We start from the raw sequence: 21,014 nt of genomic DNA, 5'->3' as shown, positions 1-21,014 counted from the left end.
AATGACCATCCATTTGAGGAAATACTTAGAGGGGTTAATACACATCATTAAATTACAGGCACTTTTACATATATTATCTGATATGGTTTGGCTCTGTGTCCCCACCCAAACCTCACTCAAATGGTAATCCCCTCATGTCAAGGGAGGGACCTGATGGGAGGTGACTGAATCATGGGGGTGGATTTTCCCTATGCTGTTCTTGTTATAGTGAGTGAGTAAACAGATGCGCTCTGATGGTTTAAAAGTGTGGAACTTATCCCTTCGTGTTCTCTCTCTCTCTCTCTCTTTCTCTCTCTCTCCTGCCACCATGTAAGATGTGCCTTGCTTCCCCTTCATCTTCCGCCATGATTGTAAACTTCCTGAGGCTTCCCCAGCCATATGCAACTGTGGGTCAATTAAGCCCCTTTCCTTCATGAATTACCCAGTTTTGGGCAGTTTTTTATAGCAATGTGAAAATGGACAATTCATTATCTCATTTAAACTTCATATGAATTAACACTCTGAGGGGTAAGCATCAATATTCATTTTATGAATGAGGAACTGAGCATCAGGGAAATGAAGAAACTCCACTCAGATCACACAGCTGGTACCTGCCAGAGACTGAAACCAGCTCCTCTGGCTTCAGGACCAGCATTCTCTCCCTACACCACATGGCATCCCTCACATTCTCCCACTGTAGTCGAAGAATTTCACTAACTCACCACCTAAAAACCAAAATAAATTCCATATAAACAAAAGAGATATTCTAAAAAATGGAAAGACTGTAAGAGAATATTTTATAATTTTGGGGTGGGAATGACTTTCTTAAGCAAAATATAATATAAATTCTATAAAGAAGAGAGCTCAGAGATGATGATCTCAAAGTTTAAATCTTGTCATGACAAAGCTGCCATAAACAAATATAAAATAACAATAACAGACTTGCAGAAAATAGGTTTGTAATAAACAGAAAAATGAATGATTTTAGAATAAATACAAATGGCCAATACACATCTGAAAAGTTGCACAAAGGCAACAGAAACAAGGGAAGTGCAAATTATATATTCTTAGTACATACATTTGTATACCGAAAATATACAACACAAGCTGGTGTGGTGGCTCATGCCTGTAATCCAGCACTTTGGGAGACTGAAGCAGGTAGACGACCTGAGGTCAGGAGTTTGAGACCAGCCTGGTCAACATGGCAAAACCCCGTCTCTACTAAAAAAAAAAAAATTCAAAATTTAGCCAGGCGTGGTGGCGGGCACCTGTAGTCCCAGCTACTTGGGGGGCTGAAGTAAGGGAATTGCTTGAACACGGGAGTCAGAGGTTTCAGTGAGCCGAGGTTGTGCCACTGCACTCCTAGTCTGGGTGACAGAGGGAGACCCCATCTCAAAAAATAATAATAATAAAATAAAATCTATAATATATGGATATATTATATATGTACCATATATGTAATATTTAAATTATAAATATAATGTATTATATATAACTTTTCTTTTCCTCAAGACAGGAAAAAATTTATTTGGTTAATATCCAATGACAGCAATGGTAAAGAGAAGTAAGTATTTACAGATGCTGGTGGGATGTATCTTAAAGCAGGTAATGTAGAAATCATAGAAATCTTAGAGGCCTTCCTGGAAGTGGGCTTAATCAGACATCAATGTGGTGGACTAGCATCAAAGATGGAGTTGCCTTAGCATCTACAGATAGTGTGAAAACCTTCTGGCTAAAATTTGATCTTTATGTATCCATCACAGAGAAATATCCGTGTGCAGGATGAGACAACACACAGGTATTTATCTCAGAATGATTGGCCAGAAAGAAAAATTTGAAACACTCTAATCATTGATCATTCCTTTATTAAGGAATGTTTCAATGATAGCATATCCATAGGAAATATGTTTGTAGTAGTTAATAAATCTTTATGTATTGAGATAGAATGACCAACAGGTTAAAGTGTTACACAGGAAAAAAAATTGCTTATTGCAAATCAATACAAAGGATACCATCCCATATCTATAAAAGAAAAAGCAAAGCCAAACCATATCTTTACGTAGGTATTGCTCTAGTTATCTACTGCAATATAGTAATTCACCCCACAGTGGAATGGCTTAACACATGACATTTAATTTGCTCATGAATCTGCCATTTGGGTGGGGCTGGGAAGGGACAGCTTGTCTCTGCTCCACTGGGTGTCAGCAGGAAGCCAGGGTTGGTAGCACCTTCAGGCTGGCTTGCCCATGCACCTGATGGTTGGCACTAGCTACCAATTGGGACCTCAGCTGAAGCAGTGGCTGGAACACCTGCGTGCAGCCCTTCCAGGAGGCAGGGTCCCAAGTGTGAGCGTCCACGGAGAGGAAGGGATCAGTCAGACGATGTGCCTGACTGTTGCCAGGCCTTGGAAGTCTCATGGTGTCATGTCCCATTTATTCTCCATGTTAAATCAGACATACGGGCTCATCTGCAGTCAAAGGCGGGAAACCGGGCTCCACTCTTTGATGGGAGGAGTGTGAGGTTTGTGCACGTTTCAAAACCACCCTAAAGGTGAGTGTAACATTTCATAGAAAAAGAGCTATAGGCTGGGCACAGTGGTTCACACCTGTAATCCCAGTATTTTGGGAGGCCAAGGTGGGAAGATCACCTGAGGTCAGGAGTTCAAGACCATCCTGGACAATATGGTAAAATCCTGTCTCAGTTAAAAATAAAAACATGGCCGGGCATGGTGGCTCAAGCCTGTAATTCCAGCACTTTGGGAGGCCAAGATGGGTGGATCACGAGGTCAAGACATCGAGAGCATCCTGGTCAACATGGTGAAACCCCGTCTCTACTAAAGATACAAAAAAAATTAGTTGGGCATGGTGGCGCGTGCCTGTAATCCCAGCTACTCAGAAGGCTGAGGCAGGAGAATTGCCTGAACCCGGGAGACGGAGGTTGCAGTGAGCCGAGATCACGCCATTGCACTCCAGCCTGGGTAACAAGAGCGAAACTCCATCTCAAAAAAAATAAAAAAATAAAAACATTAGCTGGTGCATGGCCATAATCCCAGCTACTAAGGAGGCTGAGGCAATAGAATCTCTTGAACCTAGGAGGCGGATATTGCAGTGAGCTGAGATCAGGCCACTGCACTCAGGCCTAGGCAAAAGAGTGAGTCTCTGCCTCGAAAATAAAAAAAGAAAGAAAAGAGCTGTAAACATAGATGCCCACCAACCGCTGAAAGCTGTTGACTTGGGGAAGTTGGGAGGATTGGGAAGCAGAGGTGGCGGGTAAATTGGTTAGTATGCAAACCCAGCCTGCATATAGTAAGAACAAAAGAACTTACTGACCTCCGTAACTGGTACTTCCAGGGCTCCTATGGCTTCAAGGGTTTCAACAATGCCATCAGGACACTGTATTTCTCTCCATTTTCCAGGCTGACTCTCTGTGGGGTGAGTAAGACAACCACCAGAAGTCCAGGCATACATCCTCACGGTTTAGCAGCAACGGTGAAAAGACAAAAGGTATTTTTGCTGGTGGCTCCAGAAGAAAAGTCCCCGGAAAGATAGGTAGTGATGAATATGGGGTACCTTCCCATTCATACCCTGCTCAGTGTGGCCAGCAGGGCGGGCACCTTGATGGAGAGACCCTGGTCACGTGTCCCCCTCTTCAGCAACTGCTTGCCATTTTTGCTCTGATTTCTTTCATTTTCACAAATGGAGAACTGCATTGTGTTTGCTCTTGGGTATGTATTTGAAACCTTTACCTTCCCCGATATTTCATACAAAATTTTTATGTGTTTGGGGACTAGCCTAGCCCAGCATATTGAAAACAAGCTCTTCTTGGTTTCTGTAAAACTGAGCAGAACAGCCTAGGCAACATGCAGAAACCCGGTCTCTACAAAAAAAAATACAGAAAACGAATTCGCTTAGCATGGTGGTGCATGCCTGTGCTCCCAGCTACCAGGGAGGCAGAAGTGAAAGGACCGCCTGAGCCTGGGAAGCGGAGGCTGCAGTGAGCCGAGATCTTGCTACTGCTTGTTGCCTGAGCGACAGAGCGAGACCCTGTCTCCAAAAAAGAAAAAAAAAAAGAGATTGAGCATACCAACTGACTCACCGCTATCAGTATGATGGCCATTGCTCCAGATCTTCGTTTCGAGGGCGGACACTCTGCTTTCTCTGCACTAGCGGAATGTAGGCCTGGTACCCTGTAAGATTTCGAGTTGTCCTATCACTGAAGAGAAGAACACAACGCCTTTGGTAATGGAACAATGTTTCATCCCATGAACACACTGCAGTGACGTCATTTCACAGTAAAGCCAGAAGCGTCATTCATTAGCTTCTTCCCTGTGCTGGCTATTAGGAATGTAAATAAAACGGTCATAAGCGTCATTCTACAAAATAACCTTAAAGAAATATAAGAGGAAATAGTAAATCTGTCTGTATGTGCTGGTTCCTCGGGAGACAGTAATCTTGATATTATCACATTTGCTCTTCTACAGTCTACTTAGTTGTCTTATATTGTTCCACAGTTAGGTTGCACTGCACCCTCGGTGGCCGGAGTTGTGCCTCATCTAAGATCTGCCTCACACCAGTGTCCTGTGCTTGCTGTGCTTTGCCCTTTCTAGATCATTCCTGAAATGTGCAGTCATGAGCAATAAGCCCCACGAGCTGCTTCCTAATCACCCTCACACATTCTAATCCCATTCCTCCCCCTTCCCTGAGATCTGGTCTTCACTTCCGTGGACTGGCTTCTCAGCTGCTCATCTTTTTATTCTCCGCAACTGCCCTGGCACTTTCTAAGGAATTGAACTTCTTGGTCATGTATAGGTTTCAAAATTTGCAAAGTGAAATGTTCCTTACCAGCCTTCCAAGATGCCAAGGAAGGTCATACTTGTGTATCTTGACTTTCAACTACCTCATATTATTGAAGATCTTTGTGTCATAAAAGTGTTTCACTGTTAGTTGACTTCTAATTTCTCATGTTTATGGAGCAGATTGATGGTGCAAAGAGTCATAAATATTTTGAAAATCGTGTGTATTGGCCATGGAAAACTATAATTTCCCCCCTTCCATCTAACTTTTACTAGCCTTAATATACAAAAATTAATTTCCATTCCCTGGGCACACCCCAATTTAAGGGGAAGGAATAACGCCAGAGCTGGTAGCTGCTATTTGTGGCATAACTGTCCATTCAGACACAGCATCTACCAGGGCAAGTGTTTAAAGATTCGCTCTAACATAGCACCTGACTGTCCACGCCAGGCTCCAGCAGCTCAGTGTGCACTATGCCATCTTCCCCTTGGCCACAGCATGCCCTGTGGATTGGCCTCCACCTGGTCCGCGCTGTATCTGAACACATCTGTGCTGCAGGGAAAAATCCTTGCTGTGGTGTCCGCATTGCTCTGGTTCCTGAATTTTCTGACACTTCTCATCTTTCCTGTCTGCTACCTAGTCAGTCCATTATTGTTACCTACAACCAAAAGATGCTCAGAAAACACAGAAAACAAGTGCTTATCAAACAATTTCTCATGTTAAACAAACAGTGGGAGACAGCAAACTGTTTCCAGGCATCTTTGTAAATGGATACATTGTTAACAAACTGTGAATGATTATTTACATTTGTTTTTATAAAATTTTATGATAAAAGATATTAATTGGGTAATTAAAACCTAACCACATTAATGTCTCAAATATTGATCATTTAGAAATATTGCATTCCCAATGACCTATATATTTACCCAAAAATATTCCCTTCACACAAACCGAACTGAAATTCCCTTTTAGGTGTGTTTTCAGAACTGGGTGGGAAGTTAGGAAAGAAAATGTCTCATGTTTAAAGGTCAATTCTTGTATTCAATCTTCACTGAACACATCTTTATTCAAGGCCTGTGGCTTACCACAGGAGACCCACCTTGCCTAACACTGCATAACTGAGAGCAGGCCCACCCATAAAACAGCATGGCTAATCAGGGGGCCTTGGCCTGGGGTAACAGCCCTTCACCCTGCTGGCAGCCCACCACCAACTCACGGAGTGTCTTTGAGGAAGGAAGTGGCTTCATCACCCTTGGGCCTCAGTTTCCTCACCCATGTAGTAAAGAGATTTAATTAGATTTTCTCCCTACTCTGAATTCAAGAGGTGAGTCAAAGGGAAGTTTAATAGGCTCTGATTGTTGCTAAAGTAAAATTTTGATTTATTTACTTCTGTATTCTACAAAGAGAAATGGAATTGTTTATAGAAAAGCAGCCGTGGAGGACTTCCTCCCGTTTAGCAGGAAGCTGGCAGTGACCACTACATGCTAAGGGTGGACTTGATTGTCTTTAGCTGTAAGTCTGTAATTTAAGAATACATGTGTTAAACTAGAATAACATCTGACCAAAAAGATTACTCAAATGGTTATTTGTATGGTGCTTTAGCATTTATGAAGTATTTTCAGACATTAGCAAGTCTGAGCCTCTACTCATGGGATGGCCATTATCACTGTCCTTATTTTGCTTCTGAGGACATTGGGCTGAGAAGAGTGACTTCCTTGGGGTGAGCCTGTGATAAACTAGGCCTGATTCAAATCTGATTTCGAATCTCATGCTGATTCTAGCACCCTGCGTGGCTCCTGATGAATTCCTTAAAATCTTGCAGATGGATTACAATCCTAAAACTCACTGTAGGGCAAAACAAGAAACTTGAGGTAAGCATCCTGGTTTCCCTGGAGGAAAATCAGAGGCAGGAGCTGAACTCGGTAGTGGAAGTATCCGTGGCTCCTGGAGACCCTTTCATTCATGCAAAGAAGCCCAGCAATTAATGCTTTCACTCTCTACTCCCGTGAGACTGTGAGCATTTCTTTCACCTTCTACAGTTTTCTCAGTCGTAAGACTCCAGCAGAGCTGGGAAGACAGCACACTCCTGGCATGTTAGGCGTTCAGGAAACACCAGCAGCAGCGCCAGGTCCTGACCATGAGGAGGCCTCCGGGTGCCGGGCAGTGATTGAGGTTGCTGGTTTCGGAGCCAGATGCAGGCGTTGGCCTTGAGCAAGTCAGGTCCCTGGCCTGAGTCTCAGCACCTTCATCAGGAAAAGCAGCCATTTTTTGGCAGGGTTGTCATAAAGTATACAGTGCTAGCAGTGTCTAGTATGCTCATGCAATAAATGGTGGCTATATTGATATACACCATGACGCTGAGTACTTTTATTTAACGTTGCTAGCTGAAACAAGCATTTTCTTGTTTCATAGAAAATTCTACTTTAATATAAAATACTATACCATTGAAGAATTTAGGTCTGTAACTGGTGATGCCCTAGAAAAATATTCTACGCACAAAATAAATTTTCTAACCACTTAAAAAAAAGAAAGAAAAAGAAAATTTTACTTTAGCTAGGCGCACTGGCTCACACCTATAGTCCCAGCACTTCGGGAGGCGGAAGCAGGTGGATCGCCAGAGGCCAGGAGTTTGAGACCAGCCTGGCCAAGATGGCAAAACCCCTGTCTCTACTAAAAATACAAAATTAGCCAAGTGTGGTGGTGCACGCCTGTGATCCCAGCTACTCGGGAGGCTGAGGCAGGAGAATTGCTTGTACCCAGGAGGCGAAGGTTACAGTGAGCTGAGATCATGCCATTGCATTCCAGTCTGGGCAACAAGAGCCAAGAATCTGTCTCAAAAAAAAAAAAAGGCCAGGCGCTGTGGCTCATTCCTGTAATCCCAGCTCTCAGGGAGGCAGAGGTGGGAGGATAGCTTGAGCCCAGGAGTTCGAGACCTGCCTAGGCAAAATAGCGAGACCCCGTTCTCCACAAAAAAGTAAAAAAACAAGAAGACAAAAAAAAAAAAAAGAAAAATTCTACTTTAATGGAGCATTGACTGGCACCAGTCAAGATGTAACATGGGCTGGGCATGGTGGCTCATGTCTGTAATCCCAGCACTTTGGAAGGCCAAGGCGGGAGGATCATCAGATCAGGAGTTCGAGACCAGTCTGGACAACATGGTGAAACCCTGTCTCTACCAAAAATACAAAAAAATTAGCTGGGCATAGTGGTACACACCTGTAATCCCAGCTAATCGGGAGGCTGAGGCGGGAGAATCACTGAACCTGGGAGGCAGAGGTTGCAGTGAGCCTAGAGCAGGCCACTGCACTCCAGCCTGGGCGACAGAGCAAGATTCCATTTCAGAAAAAAAAAATAATTTAACCTGTTATTCAGTTTGTAGTGACTTCTTTTCAAATCGGGGTTTTTAATTGGGAAAAATACCAACCCCATCATTATGAACAAAATCAGGTAATAGAGAGCATTTGAGGTAACAAGAGAGAACTGACTAATGATCCTCTTCATTCCAGCTAGAGAATTCCTCATTCTTTTGGTGGCACAGGGGCATACCTTACTCATGTTTGGTTTGTGAGAAAAAAATGCAATAGTTGGATTCTCATTGATGAACTGCTTAAAAAACAAAAACAGAATAGTTAAAATAGGTACTCTGAAACAAAGCCCCTCATACAAACCTTGGGAGGCAATTTTGATTTAGCAACACAACACACATTTGCTCTCCCACTTCCTTCCTGTTAGCTGTGTCTTCCTAAGCCCTCCACATATGTTCAGAATGAGAGCCTGTGCAGAAAACACGGGTGCCTCAAGAAATGCAGTCATGAACTAGCAATTTTTCCAGATTTAAAAAACTCAGAAATCTAGCCACCAAACTGCTGAGAACTGCCCGGACCCTGTGATGAAAGAGGTACATGATACATGCCGAAATGAAAAGGGAGGCAGAGAGTAACCACAAATCCTTGCTTCCCAGATGCCAACGAGTCTAGAGTCATAAATGACTTTAGATAGAAGGAAAAAAGCTAGATATCCTCAAGAGCACATCATGTCTTTAGAAGCGCACAAATGAACTTCTAAATCATTTTGCCTAATAAAAAGATTTAATACGTTAATGAAATGTTGAAGGATTCACGTAAGTTCCAGGTAACTTACTTTACCTAGAACACTACATAAATTGAACTACAAAAGGATATCACAACTACATGTGTACTCTTTCTAAAATAGTACATAATAATATAAAAATGGCTTTTATGGTGACAGATCCTTTATGACTTCAGCACTGGTAACCATCAATAATCTCAAGTGTTGAGACGACTCTATAACACCAAAAGAGAACCACCGGCCAAGGACCCAGTCACCAGCAGGTAAGTGCCTATAGGTCTGTGACTCCTGCAGCGCCTCTCAGCGTCTGGGGACCCTGTCCCCGGAACACTGTGGCTGCTCAACGCTTCCTTGAACATACAATGTTTCCCTTAGTCCAGTTTACAATACAAAGTATTATATCATAATGAAAACACTTTGGACCCTTTATCTGAACTGTAATAACTTGGTTATTATACAAGAAATATACATTGAACGCCTAAGTAAAAGCAATTGCTCTACATTAGATCGCTCTTTACTAATCTGTTTCTCAAAAAGAATTCAGTACCATTTTTGGTCCTCATGTCGGGTTTCCAGGATCTTCTACTGTATTAAATTATGATCTAAATCCCAAATCTTGGGTGTTTTCGTACTTACCTGTGATTTTCTTTTTTTTTTAATGTCCACTGGAAATAATGAGTGATTTAAGACTGCCAATCCAACAAAATATATTCTGTATTGTATCTAATTTTTAAAAACAATAAATGGCTACCCACCTGTCCTTATGAGAAACTTGACGAAAGCTAGGGAAAAAAACATTCAACATTCGAATATGCCAGTGCCTTACCCATTTAACCTCTTATTCCTCGGAACCACCTCTGTGAAACATATCTGAAAACTGTAGAACTATAGACCAAGTGTTAAGCAGTTTCTTCAAGATCAAGCTCCCAAGGACAGGGCTGGGTTCCTAGACTGCAAGGCTTGGCCTCTGTGCCGTCTCTTCACCAGCTCTCTACACCAAAACTGAATAAATATGAAGAAACCCAGTATTAGCAACTGCATTTCATTGACTCTTCATTTCTATACTTAATTTTCATTATTAGCTCCAATTACAATAGAAGTGAGAAATTCGCATAAAATTGTATGTAAGCAAAGACTCAAGCTATTTTTATTGTCACTGGACTTTTATTAAGTATTTTAACCCTATAACGTATTTTCATAAACTTTTTGTTCACTATTTGTTTGGGTAAATCTCATCAGATTTAAACACCCAAGATTCTTAAATGTTCTGGAGTTTTGTGGGAATGTAAACACCTATTTGTAAGTATTGTGTAAACAGTTCAAATTTTAACGTATGACCAACTACAATTTGCATTTCTCTACCGAGTAACCCTTTATAATGGAAATTCACTGTAAAACAGTCAGAGATTGACATCTGGCCGAAATAAAGTTCACGGTAATTGTTAATCACAAGTAAACAATCAGAAAACTTAATGTTTTACTTACAATAAATACATGCATATACTTAGATTTCATAATGGTATCACTCAGTTCTTCTTTGTGATAGCTTCACAGGGACTGCGAAACAGATCATGGAGAGAAACTGATTTTACCATGTGCAAAATTAAAGTGAACTATGTATCACTTAGAAATAAAAACTCCAGCTGGGCATGGGGGCTTACGCCTGGAATCCCAGCACTCTGGGAGGTGCCTCACGCCTGGAATCCCAGCACTCTGGGAGGTGCCTCACGCCTGGAATCCCAGCACTTTGGGAGACCAAGGTGGGAGGATCACCTGAGGTAGGGAGTGTTCCAGACCATCCTGGTCAACATGGTGAAACCCCATCTCTACTAAAAATACAAAATTAGCTGGGCACGGTGGTGCATGCCTACTCAGGAGGCTGAGGCAGGAGAATTGTCTGAACCCAGGAGGCAGAGGTTGCCGTGAGCCAAGATCACGCCATTGCACTCCAGCCTGGGTAACAAGAGTGAAACTCCGTCTCAAGAAACGAAAAAAATAGAAAGAAAAACTCCATTGATCCTTTCAATACGTGGGCAGTTAAAGGACACAGATCAATGTTAGATGCTAGTCTAAATCAGAGGTCAGCAAACTCTTCCTGCAGAGGGCCAGAAAATAGTTTTGGCTTGTCAGGTCAGATCATCTCAGTTGCCACTATCGAACTCTGCCGTTTTGCAAAAGCAGCCACAGACAACACATACGCACATAAGCACGGCTGTGTTCCACTGAAACTTTATTTACGGACACTAGAATTTAAACTTATATAATGGTCAAACAGGTGGTGGGCTGGATTTGAGAAGCAGGCAGTGATTTCCTGACCCAGCATCTGAATACAGATTCTTTTTTGACACATATTTACTTGCTGGCAATTCGGTAACTTCTACTTCATTACCAATAATAAGTGAGAACAAGAATACAAAATTTGCTTTAAGGCTTTGTCTAAACTGCTGGTGTTTAAATTTTTAAGACAAATTTTAAAAGTTACCTATGTCAAAATGAAATATACTACTAGAGAAGAAAACTGGCCAAGTTTCATTTATTCCTTCACATAACACGTTTACAGCTCACAAACAGCAGGAGGCACACCTTTGCACATGATTGTGATGTCAGCTTCACAACAGCATCTGCTGACTGCACCCCTGATTATAATAGAGCAAGTGCAAGTTCACTTGGAAATGTACATTTATACACCCGATATAAATTAAAGAGGGCTACACTGTAATCTGTGATAGCAAAAGCATGACTTGAGGTTCCTTGACTAGACCACTTGTTTAAGAGAAGTGTACCCAAGCATTTTAAAATGGCCATTTCGGGAAAAGGCCAATATATAAAATATCTGTCATGTAAAATTTAACCATTTACCTTATTAAAAAATAGTCTTCAAACTTTAAACCATTGTTTCTGAGTTGTTGTATGGATATACACCATGGCAGCAAGAAACACATTTACTATAGGCTGTATTTTTGGCAACCTGGCCAATTAAAAAAAATTGTTCATAAAGTAATAATATTATTTTTCTTAAAATAAAAAAGCTAAATGAAACATTTTCCTTCCACATTTAATGTGTTAGGTTGAGTTTAGTCCTCCTCCGCCCGCAAGAAATAAGTCTGAGACTTAAATGTTTAATCAAACCTGTATTTGTGGTTTCTAATACTGATCCACAGACCACTTTCTCGTCACACATGTACCAATGAAAACAAAAGGCAAACAGAATCACTGCCATCCCTATGAAAGGAATGGTTCCTTTTCTAACATTCTTTAAAAATATACATTTTACACTCCTTGCACCTCAACAAAGGCGGCAACGTAATAAATACACAGTTTACTTTGTCCTCACTCCAGGCACTGTCCACAAACTACCTGTTGTAAGCCCTCTCTTTTTTGGATTTCTCCAGGGCTTTGTCCATGGTCTTCTCGTTCTCCCCCCGGCACTTGGGACAGTACCATTTGCCCTTGGGTTTATGGTTGAGCCCCACGCACGAGAAGTGGAACCACTCGATGGGGCACTCATCGTTGTCGCAGCCGATCATCTCCCCGTAGGAGACCTGGTTGCACAGGCAGTACGTGGGCTCGTTGGGGTCGATGGGGAGGTCGGCGGGGGACGCCTCCCGCTCCGCCTTGGCCTTGGAGCGCTTCTTCTTCTTGGAGGTCTTGGCCTTCTTCTCCTTGGGCGTGCCCGAAGCGCCGTCGTCGTGGTCGTGGTTGCTGGATGCGTTCTCGCGGTTCTCGTTGTTGCGCTGCCGCCGCGAGCGCTTGCTGTTGGGCTTCTCGGCCTGCGCCGCCGCCTCGCCCTTGGGCCTGTCCGCGCCAGCCTTGCCGCTGTTGCCCGCCGTGTCGCCCAGCTCCTGCTGCGCCTCAAACAGCTCCACGTGGCTATCCACCTGCCGCGTGCGGTTCTCCACCAGCTCCACCATCTGGCTCACGATCTGGATCTTCTCGTCGCCCAGCTCCTGGCTACGGATCAGCGCGCGCTGCACACAGTGCAGCATCCGCCGCTTCTGTGCACCGTCGGTCTCGCGGCTGAAGCGCTCGTAGCACTCGTCCAGCTCCTTCAGGATTTCTGGGGGAGAGAAAGGCAGGCGTCACTCACGAGCAGGACACCAGGACAACCCACGTGGCCCCAGACCCGGGTCAACAGAGAGGGCTGGCAGAGGGTCTGGGGGTCAGCGCACAGCTGCCCAGTACAACCATACATAGGCCCTCCTGGGCCTTTCTGTTCCTGTGCCCTGGAACTAAACACAAATGCCAGCACAGCTCCCACAGGGCAAGGAGTCGCTCCAGCCACCCCAGGGACCCCAAGAACGGTTCCCACGAACCATTGAGCCCGATGCCATGTGTTCAAAAGAGGTGCAGCGCTTGGGACCCAACTTCTATTAATACTTTCTATTAATGATTATGTCCTATACTGCCATCATTTTTCCTCAAATGTTTCTACTTGAATACAGTTATTTAATACACATACGGCATGCTATATATAAATATACTTATTACATTTATGCGCAATATACATTCGGTAATAAAAATATTTTTATTATAAATTATTTGAACATTTCAAATAAGAAAGGTCTTTGTTTTCTTTATTTTAACATACCAACATATGGAATACTCTGTTAAGTTACAGAGTGTGTATACATTTCTATAACAGCTCTCTGAGTTAAAGGACTGGGTTAACAGCAAAGGTCCAGACTACTCTGTGACTGAGGCCCTGTTTCAGCCCCCACATTTATTCTACCATGTTATTCCTCTCTATTAGTGAAAGCAAGAACAGTTTGGCCACAATCATCCAGAAAACCTAGCTTTGCTTTATTTTTATTAAAATAAAGCACTGTTGTTATTATTTTAGGGAAAAGGTCTGCCTCTGTTGCCCAGGCTAGAGTGCAGTGGTGTGATCTTGGCTCACTGTAGCCTTGACCTCCCAGGCTCAAGGGACCCTCCCACCTCAGCCTGAGTAGCTGGGACTATAAGTGCAGCACCGTGATGGGCCATTATTATTTTTTAACTGCAGTGAATGCACTAGCCTTGCTTTAAAACAAAGGTAGATTTTACTTTTGCATCTACTGCTTAAACAAAAACATCTTCACATCTATTAAAGTCAATGGACTTTAAAATGTTACCAAAAACAAAAGAAAACCTCTTCATTATTTAAATGTAAACCTTCTTGGGCCTGTTAGAGGACAGTGTATATGATTTTAAAGTGTAATTAGGCAATTTCTCAAGAAACAAACGCTGTTAAAGAATCTAGTTGACATAAGGGAAGTAAACAGTCTTGCCAAAAGGCCACTTAAATACACAGAAATTCCCAGAGTTCTTTTCCCTCAAACAGTAACCATTACATTAAAACCTTTTGGCAGTCTCTTAAAACAAGGCAACGTTACTGCTTTTAAACTAGGAAGTACATGGAGGGGCTGAGAGTGGGAAGGACTGTCTAAAATGTTACCCCCATCCCTTTCAGATCTTACCTCCAAATAGTTACAAGACATATACCTAACACTAGAGTAAACATAACAGGCCAATGCTGAAGCTTCTCTAAGTGATACTATTTTCCAGAGTATATTCTCAAACTAAGGGCAGCTCTGAAGACATATCTAGAGGAAAAAGGCAGGCTTGCCCGCCACCAGAAAGGAGGAATGCACTCGTCTCACATGGTGATTAATTATACAAATAAATCACTGTGTTCAACTTATCCAAGTACTACCAATTTCTCCAACTTACTTATCATAGATGTTAAAATATGGGTATGTACCATTTATTTTTAAATAGATTGAGGGTTATGCAATGGTATCACTCCTTTTCATCAGTAATCAAATCTCTAAAGACAATATTGTCATTTCATAGAAAAGAGAACTGCATCACATAAATTTAAAAGTTAATAACATAGAGGTCATTTTACATCACAAGCATGCTTCCATCCAGGTGAGGCCTAATATGCAGGAAGGGAAATATCCCATGGCAAAATTACCAAGAAGTTTTTCTGTTACCTAATATTTCTTTGATATCCCAAGCAAAGTATTTTATCAACAAAGCCACTAAGTACAAATATTTAGAAATAGGAACAACACTACTGCTAAATAGGAAGCTATCCTTCCAGACACTCTGCTTCTCCAATGCCAGCAACTCAGCTTCAGACACACTACTGCCTTTTTTCCAAACATTCCACACCATTACCATGGAAAGCAGCAGCATGTGGAATTTACAGATTAAATGAGATTGTAACAACATTTAACTTGGTCTGTGCAATTATTTTAAATGTAGTTCAATTTTACATAAGGGTTGCACTGAAGTTCTTTATGAAGCGGACTTCCCAGGGAGTGGGTGGGTATTTTTCTAACAATGCTTGAAAAACAATTCAAGTAACCTCAAACACCATTTTAAATTGATAAACGAATCCATGATTATGGATTAATGTATAACTGATGTGTACTAAGCAAAAGACGTTTTACTTGCCACAGAGTAGGTCTGTGAAAACAAGCTCGTCTTTCAGAACTACGCCGCACAGCTCAGCATTTACAGCTAAGTCCAAGGAACTATGACACCTCGTGACAGATGCGCATGCTTCCTGGTACTCCCAGCTGTGCGGCTCCACAATTCCCGGGAGGGCGGAACTGCGATCTTTCCTGAAGCCAAAAGCTCATCATCCCAGGTGAACCTGAAGCAAGCAGCAAGCCAGGATCTCCGCAGCAACCACAGGAGGACGAAGCGGCTCTGTGAACTTTGCTTTCTTGACCACTGGGACCCTCCACCATGCCCCGGGACACTTTTTTCTATCGTCGAACGATCAGAATGGTCTCGGCTCCTGTCTCTCTTCAATCCGCCCGCCCGGCCCGAGGACAGCACCTTCCAAGAGCGCCGCGCGTGAAGGCAGCTCCGGTCACTCACGCTTCCCCGGCCACGCGCGGCCCCACCCTCAGGTCAGCAAAGATGTGGCCTGGGATTGTCTGTGGGGCGATCTCGCGGGTCGCCGGAGCGCGGAAGGCGGCCCGAACAGCAGCCCGGGCCCCTAGACCCTAGTCCCAGCCACCGGCTCCCAGGTACTGCCATCGCTCCACGGCCGGAAGTGGCGGGGCTGGGGGAGGGCCGGGGAGGCCAATGGGGAGGAGGCCAGCGGGAGATTCGCCGCGCCCCCGAGAGTCGCCACCTATGGGAATCGACGATATGGAGGGCGGAGGCCAGGAGGAAAGCCAATCACCGCGCAGGACGGAAGAGCACGGCCCGCCCCAGCAGCGACAAGGACCAATCCGAGGTCGGAGGCCGAGCAGCTCGAAGACATTCAAATCAACTCGACCTCCTCCCTCCAACCCGCTCCTCCCCGAAAGAGAAAAAAGAAGACAGCGGAAACACAGACCCAGGCCAGTTACTGCGCAAGGCCCGCCTTCATCCGCCTTAGCAACCAATCGTTCCGCAGGGGACTGATAAGGACATTCCATGAGGGACGTCACAGCCAAACACTGGAAGGTTGAGGCGGGACGTTCCGCAGTATGCTAATGAGCTTCCCATAAAGGTTGCTGCGAAGCTACGTCTCCGATAGAGCGCGCAGAGGCGCCTTACCCGCAGGGGCATCTGGTGCTTTCAGTGACAGCGGTCGATTTTTTTCCCCCCGCCCAACTCTTCCGTTTCCCTACTGCGTAGCCTTGTAAACATTAGCAAACTCCGAGCAGTAAGCCATATTCAAAATAGAACCCCCAAATTACTGAGTGACCTCGCAGGAAAGTTTCCCTAACAGCCAACAATACCCGGCGGACACGAACCCGCTACCTCTCTGACACCCTGGACGGCCAGGTCTGCAGAAAACGACCCACAGGTTCTCTCATCTCCCACGATCTCTCCAAGCCAGCGATTTGCCGGAGCCCCATGAGCTCAGTGCAGCGCAGCGCAGATGGGCGCCTTCCCCGCCTCCGCTCCTCCCCTTCCCTTCCCCACCGCACACAGAGAAAAGCCCTCTTCCTCCGCAAACTACAACCGCCGGCGTCGCCCCTCGCAGTCGGCCCCTACTCGGTGTCCAGCGCCAAGTGGGGGCCAGAGGGGACTGCGCGGGGGCATCCGAGCGGAGTAGTGCCCGGTACTTTATGTAACACTCAGATTCGGGACTGGGTGGGGGGCGACGAAGGGCTGGGGAGCGGCGTTGCTCCGAACCAAGGCACCAGGTCCGCGGAAACCCTAGCTCAGCTGCCCTCCTCCTGCAGCCTCGTCTCTGCGCCCTACAGCCCCAGGTGCCGGCAGATCCCTCCATCTCGCGCCGTAATCTGCACCCCCTCCTAGAGGACGCGGCTTGGACCCGCCGCCCCCTCCCCCGCAGCACCCGCCTCATCACTTCACTACAAAGAGCGCTTTGGTCGCGCAGCCTTCCAGCGAGACCTCTCGCGCCTCCTTCCTCCTCCGTGTCCCGGGCTTTGCACACAAGGACCTTGGCGAATCAAAGGCGCTCCAGACCTTTTGTTCCTGCCCCTGCCGAGGGCCGCCGCTGCGGAGCCCGCCGCTTCCTCGGGTCCACAGCAGGACCGGCCCGGCCGCGCGGCGCGCCCCGACCCGCCGGGATGGAGACGGCCGCCCCCACCCATCCATCACCCCGCCGTACCTTGGTATTTCGCGTCGATCTCCCGCATCAGCGAGACGTTTCTTTGCAAGTCGAAAGGCAGAGACTCGATGGAGTCCAGGTAGTCCTCCACATAGTTCACCAGGTGGAGCTGCTCCCCGTTGGCAGGACTCAACATGGTTCACCCCGGAGGTCCCCGGCGACTCGGCGCGGCTTTCCGCTTCCTCCACCCCCCGCCCCCCTTAAAAAATAGCACTGCAAAATGCAAAGCCCTCGCTCTCCCGGCGCACCCCCGCCGGCTCCTGCCCCGGCCCGGCGGCTACATCTGCCGAGCCCGTCCGCTGCTTACGGGTCTGCGGGGACCCCAGCGCCTGGGAGCGCGGGCCGCGGTGGTGGTGGTTCCCGGGAGCACGGCCCGGCCGGCGGCGCAGGCCCCCTCTCAGGCGGCGGGGCTGGCACGGGGGGCCGCGCGTACGAGCGCGCACACACCGGTGGGAGAGGGCCCAGCGCCGCGGCCGCCGCCCCCCACCCGCCCACCGGGCTGTGGAGGAGAGAGAAGAGGAGAGGGCAGCGCGAAAGGGCGCGCTCCGCTGGCCGACGAGCCGCACTTGTCCAACGTGGAAAACCCAAATACCAGTTTCAAACACTTGGGAAACATTCAGCCCCGCTGCGCAGCGCGCATGCGCCCCAGCCCCCTCCCCCGGCGGCGGCCCCGCCCCCCGCCGCATTGACGCCCCTCACGGTCCCGGGCCCTGGGGGCTGCAGGGCCGGAGGCCGGCCTGTGCGGAGGCGTGGCCTTGCCTGTCACTCTTGCCAGGGGCGAGGGTCGCGGAGGGGACAGCGACAGGTCCTCCGGGACGGGGACCGCAGACGAAGAGCAAACTTTACTAGGAGTTTTTGGCACTTGGAGGCAGAGCCTGTTGAAAGGCGCGGATGCCCGCTGGGAAACGCAGGGGTGCGGCCTGCTTCGCTGAAAACCTGAGCAGGACCGAACGAGCCGTGGGACGGCTGCCTCCAGGACCTTGGCACGCAGCGAAGCCGACCTCGGTTTCTCAGCCCCTGACTCTCCGTCCCCGCCCCACAGCGCTGTATAAGTACGGCCTGAAATACAACTGGCAACCGCGGTAGCCAATCCACTTGCGACCCTCATTTGACAGCCCAATCAGGATGAAGAAGAGGCGGGGAGAGCCATAGGTAACGCCCCCCTGGATTCTTACTACTAGAAACCCAAGTCCTCTGGGAGGCGGAAGGAAGGGACGAGCAAGACATGGGCGGAAGTGGCGACGCGTGCGCCATGGCCTCCTTCGGCGTCCTCCGAACTGCCGCCTCGGAGTGCGCGGGAGACCTATCGATTCTGCGGCCGGACCACCACTCCCAGCAGCCTCGGCGGCTCCCGCGCCTGCGCCGTTTGTCACCGCCCGCCCTTTGTGTCGCCTCCCTGAGCCCAGTTTGGAACGGCTTGGAGACAAAGAGGCCCGAGAAGGAAGATTCTTACTAGTGCCGAGCCCCATAAAAGGTGGATAGGCCCGAGGGGATCCTTCTCTAGGCCTTATCTCTTTCCCGCCCTGCGCCATTAACGCCGCTCTCGGAGGTCGTTCTTCACACTTGGGAAGGCCGCCAACAGCAGGCAGGCGTCCGGTCGGCTGACGTCCTGGGGCCGTTCAGATCCCCGGACTCCCTCCCCCATCGCCCGTCTGCCCTCCCGAAGCTCCTGAATTTGGGGTTTTCTGAGAAGCCCGGACGCCGCGGGAGCCCGTTGCCTAGGCTACCGGCCCCGCGCGCCGCCCGCCCTTTTCCGGCTGAGGACACGCCCCCTCCTGGGCGTGGTCTCGCGCTTTTGTGCACTGCCTGCGGGACGCCGGGGGTCCTGCGCGGCCTCGGCCTTAGCCCGGCTGCGGACACCGCGGCTCCCTTCTGGGCTGGACCTGAGAGCTGTGCTTCCCACGCTAGGCTGCCTGTGTTTCGCCAGTTTTCCTCCACTTTGGACCCTGCTCTATTTGCATTGTCTTTTTTTTTACACCAAGTCGAAGAGCGGTGCCTTGTAGGTTTTCACCTTTCTCACCGGACTTTCTCTTTCCAGGAGAGCCGGGTGGGTGGTGCTACTTGTGTTTCCAGGAACTGAGCCCTGTCCCCAGCCCTTGCAATGTTTCTGTGTCGACTCCACCCCAGAACGGTTCTCCATTTTTCTTAGCCTCTCAATTTGGACAGGGTCGGATTCAGCTTTTATCCACCAGGTTTATTCTGTTGCAACGCAGGGTGCACTGCTTTAGACACAAAATAATTGCAGTTGGAATGGGTACACATTCTGGTGGTAAGATTTGGAAACATCTGGTATTTGATGGAACCCTGTTGTGACATCTAAAACTATTTGGATTTTTTTAAAAGAGCATTCTGTGTAATCCAGTATTTTAAAGTAGATTAACCGCAGTGGTGCTCATTCCAGCACCCTGCAGGGTATTTTGTGCTATGGACGTCAGTATGGCAGATGAGACTGAATTGAGCTGTTTTGTGTTTGGAATGGGATTGTTCACGCTGGAACGTTGCTGCAGTGATAAATGGATGGATACTCTTGGCACTTTGAAGTGGATTTAATCTCCACTTTTAAGCCCCTTCATCTCACCTACATGTCAGTAGAGCTTCTGCTTTAACATTTGGGGAAACGGCTGTAGTTTTACTTACAGATCACACCATTCTAGTCTTGGCCCAGTTATAAGCAAATGAGTACTTTCCTTTCTACAAGATTTATTGGCCACTCCTAGTCTTCACAAAAGACTGTAACACTTGGCTGGGCATGGGGGCTCAGGCCTGTAATTCTACCAGTTTGGAAGGCCAAGGTGGACAGACTGCCTGAGCTCAGGAGTTCGAGACCAGCCTGGGCAACATGACAAAATCCTGTCTATAATAAAAATACAAAAAATTAGCCGGACATGGTGGCGCATGCCTGTAGTCCCAGCTACTCGGGAGGCTGAGATAGGAGAATCACTTGAACCCAGGAGGCAGAGGTTGTAGTAAACAGAGATCGCACCACAGCACTCCAGCCTGGGCAGCAGTGACACTGCATTCATTAGCTCTAGAATGAATGGTGTTTATCTGAACTCAAGAATAAAGTTGGAAGTAATTTATTCCTTACAAAAATAAGATGGAGTTTGACCTGGGTTATATCTTTTAAAAAAAAAAAAATCACAGTACAGTACAATCTGAATAATGATTTTGTTCCTCACTTGTTATGTATGCATTTCACATACACATAAACCAAAAAGGCATCTTACTCTTTCAACAAGCAATATTGATGAGTGCCTACCAGGTGCCAGCTACTGGCTCATGTGCTGGAGATATAGTAGTGAAAAGTTTTTTGGACCTTTACGTTCCATAAAACTCTTTAGCCCACCCCTTGGGATAAAAAGTCAAAAAAGGTTCTTCCTTTTGGATCCACCATGCCATCTGCGGTGGAGCCGCCAACAAAATGCAGATTTTTGTGAAAACCTTTAAGGGGAAGACCATCACCCTCAAGGTTGAACCCTCAGATAAGAAAGAAAACGTGAAGGCCAAGATCCAGGAGAAGGAAGGGATTCCTCCTGATCAACAAAGACTGATCTTTGCTGGCAGGCAGCTGGAAGATGGATGTA

The 21,014-nt window shown here is 46.7% G+C and overlaps 2 protein-coding genes and 1 pseudogene across 10 annotated transcripts in view; 1 reads left to right on the top strand and 2 right to left on the bottom strand.

The window, feature by feature from the left end:
- Positions 1 to 11,074: 11,074 nt before the first annotated feature.
- On the bottom strand, positions 11,075 to 19,185 carry ING1 (inhibitor of growth protein 1). 9 transcript variants are annotated; one of them, XM_009002541.6, is made up of 2 exons: positions 18,884 to 19,185; positions 11,075 to 12,918 (listed from the first exon to the last, which is right to left on the bottom strand). In XM_009002541.6, exons 1-2 carry the CDS (start codon positions 18,960 to 18,962, stop codon positions 12,215 to 12,217), a joined length of 783 nt encoding a protein of 260 aa, XP_009000789.1. In that variant the 5' UTR covers positions 18,963 to 19,185; the 3' UTR covers positions 11,075 to 12,214. The 9 variants fall into 9 exon arrangements, with proteins under 9 accessions (XP_009000789.1, XP_035149911.2, XP_002742583.1 ...); XM_035294020.3 differs by lacking the exon at positions 18,884 to 19,185 and adding an exon at positions 18,190 to 18,454; XM_002742537.6 differs by lacking the exon at positions 18,884 to 19,185 and adding an exon at positions 17,431 to 18,020.
- Positions 15,727 to 16,597, bottom strand: LOC144576957 (inhibitor of growth protein 1 pseudogene; annotated as a pseudogene).
- The window catches only part of CARS2 (cysteinyl-tRNA synthetase 2, mitochondrial), a 62,444-nt gene continuing 60,063 nt past the window's right edge, over positions 18,634 to 21,014 (top strand). The window contains exon 1 of the mRNA XM_078330774.1: positions 18,634 to 18,904. The gene's annotated coding sequence lies outside the window, so the exon portion shown is untranslated. The remainder of the gene's footprint in view (positions 18,905 to 21,014) is intronic.

This window comes from Callithrix jacchus, chromosome 1 (assembly GCF_049354715.1).
Source record: "Callithrix jacchus isolate 240 chromosome 1, calJac240_pri, whole genome shotgun sequence".
NCBI classification, from domain to species: Eukaryota; Metazoa; Chordata; class Mammalia; order Primates; family Cebidae; genus Callithrix; species Callithrix jacchus.
Note: the sequence above shows the minus strand (reverse complement) of the source record. Positions and strands in the feature narration are given on the sequence as shown.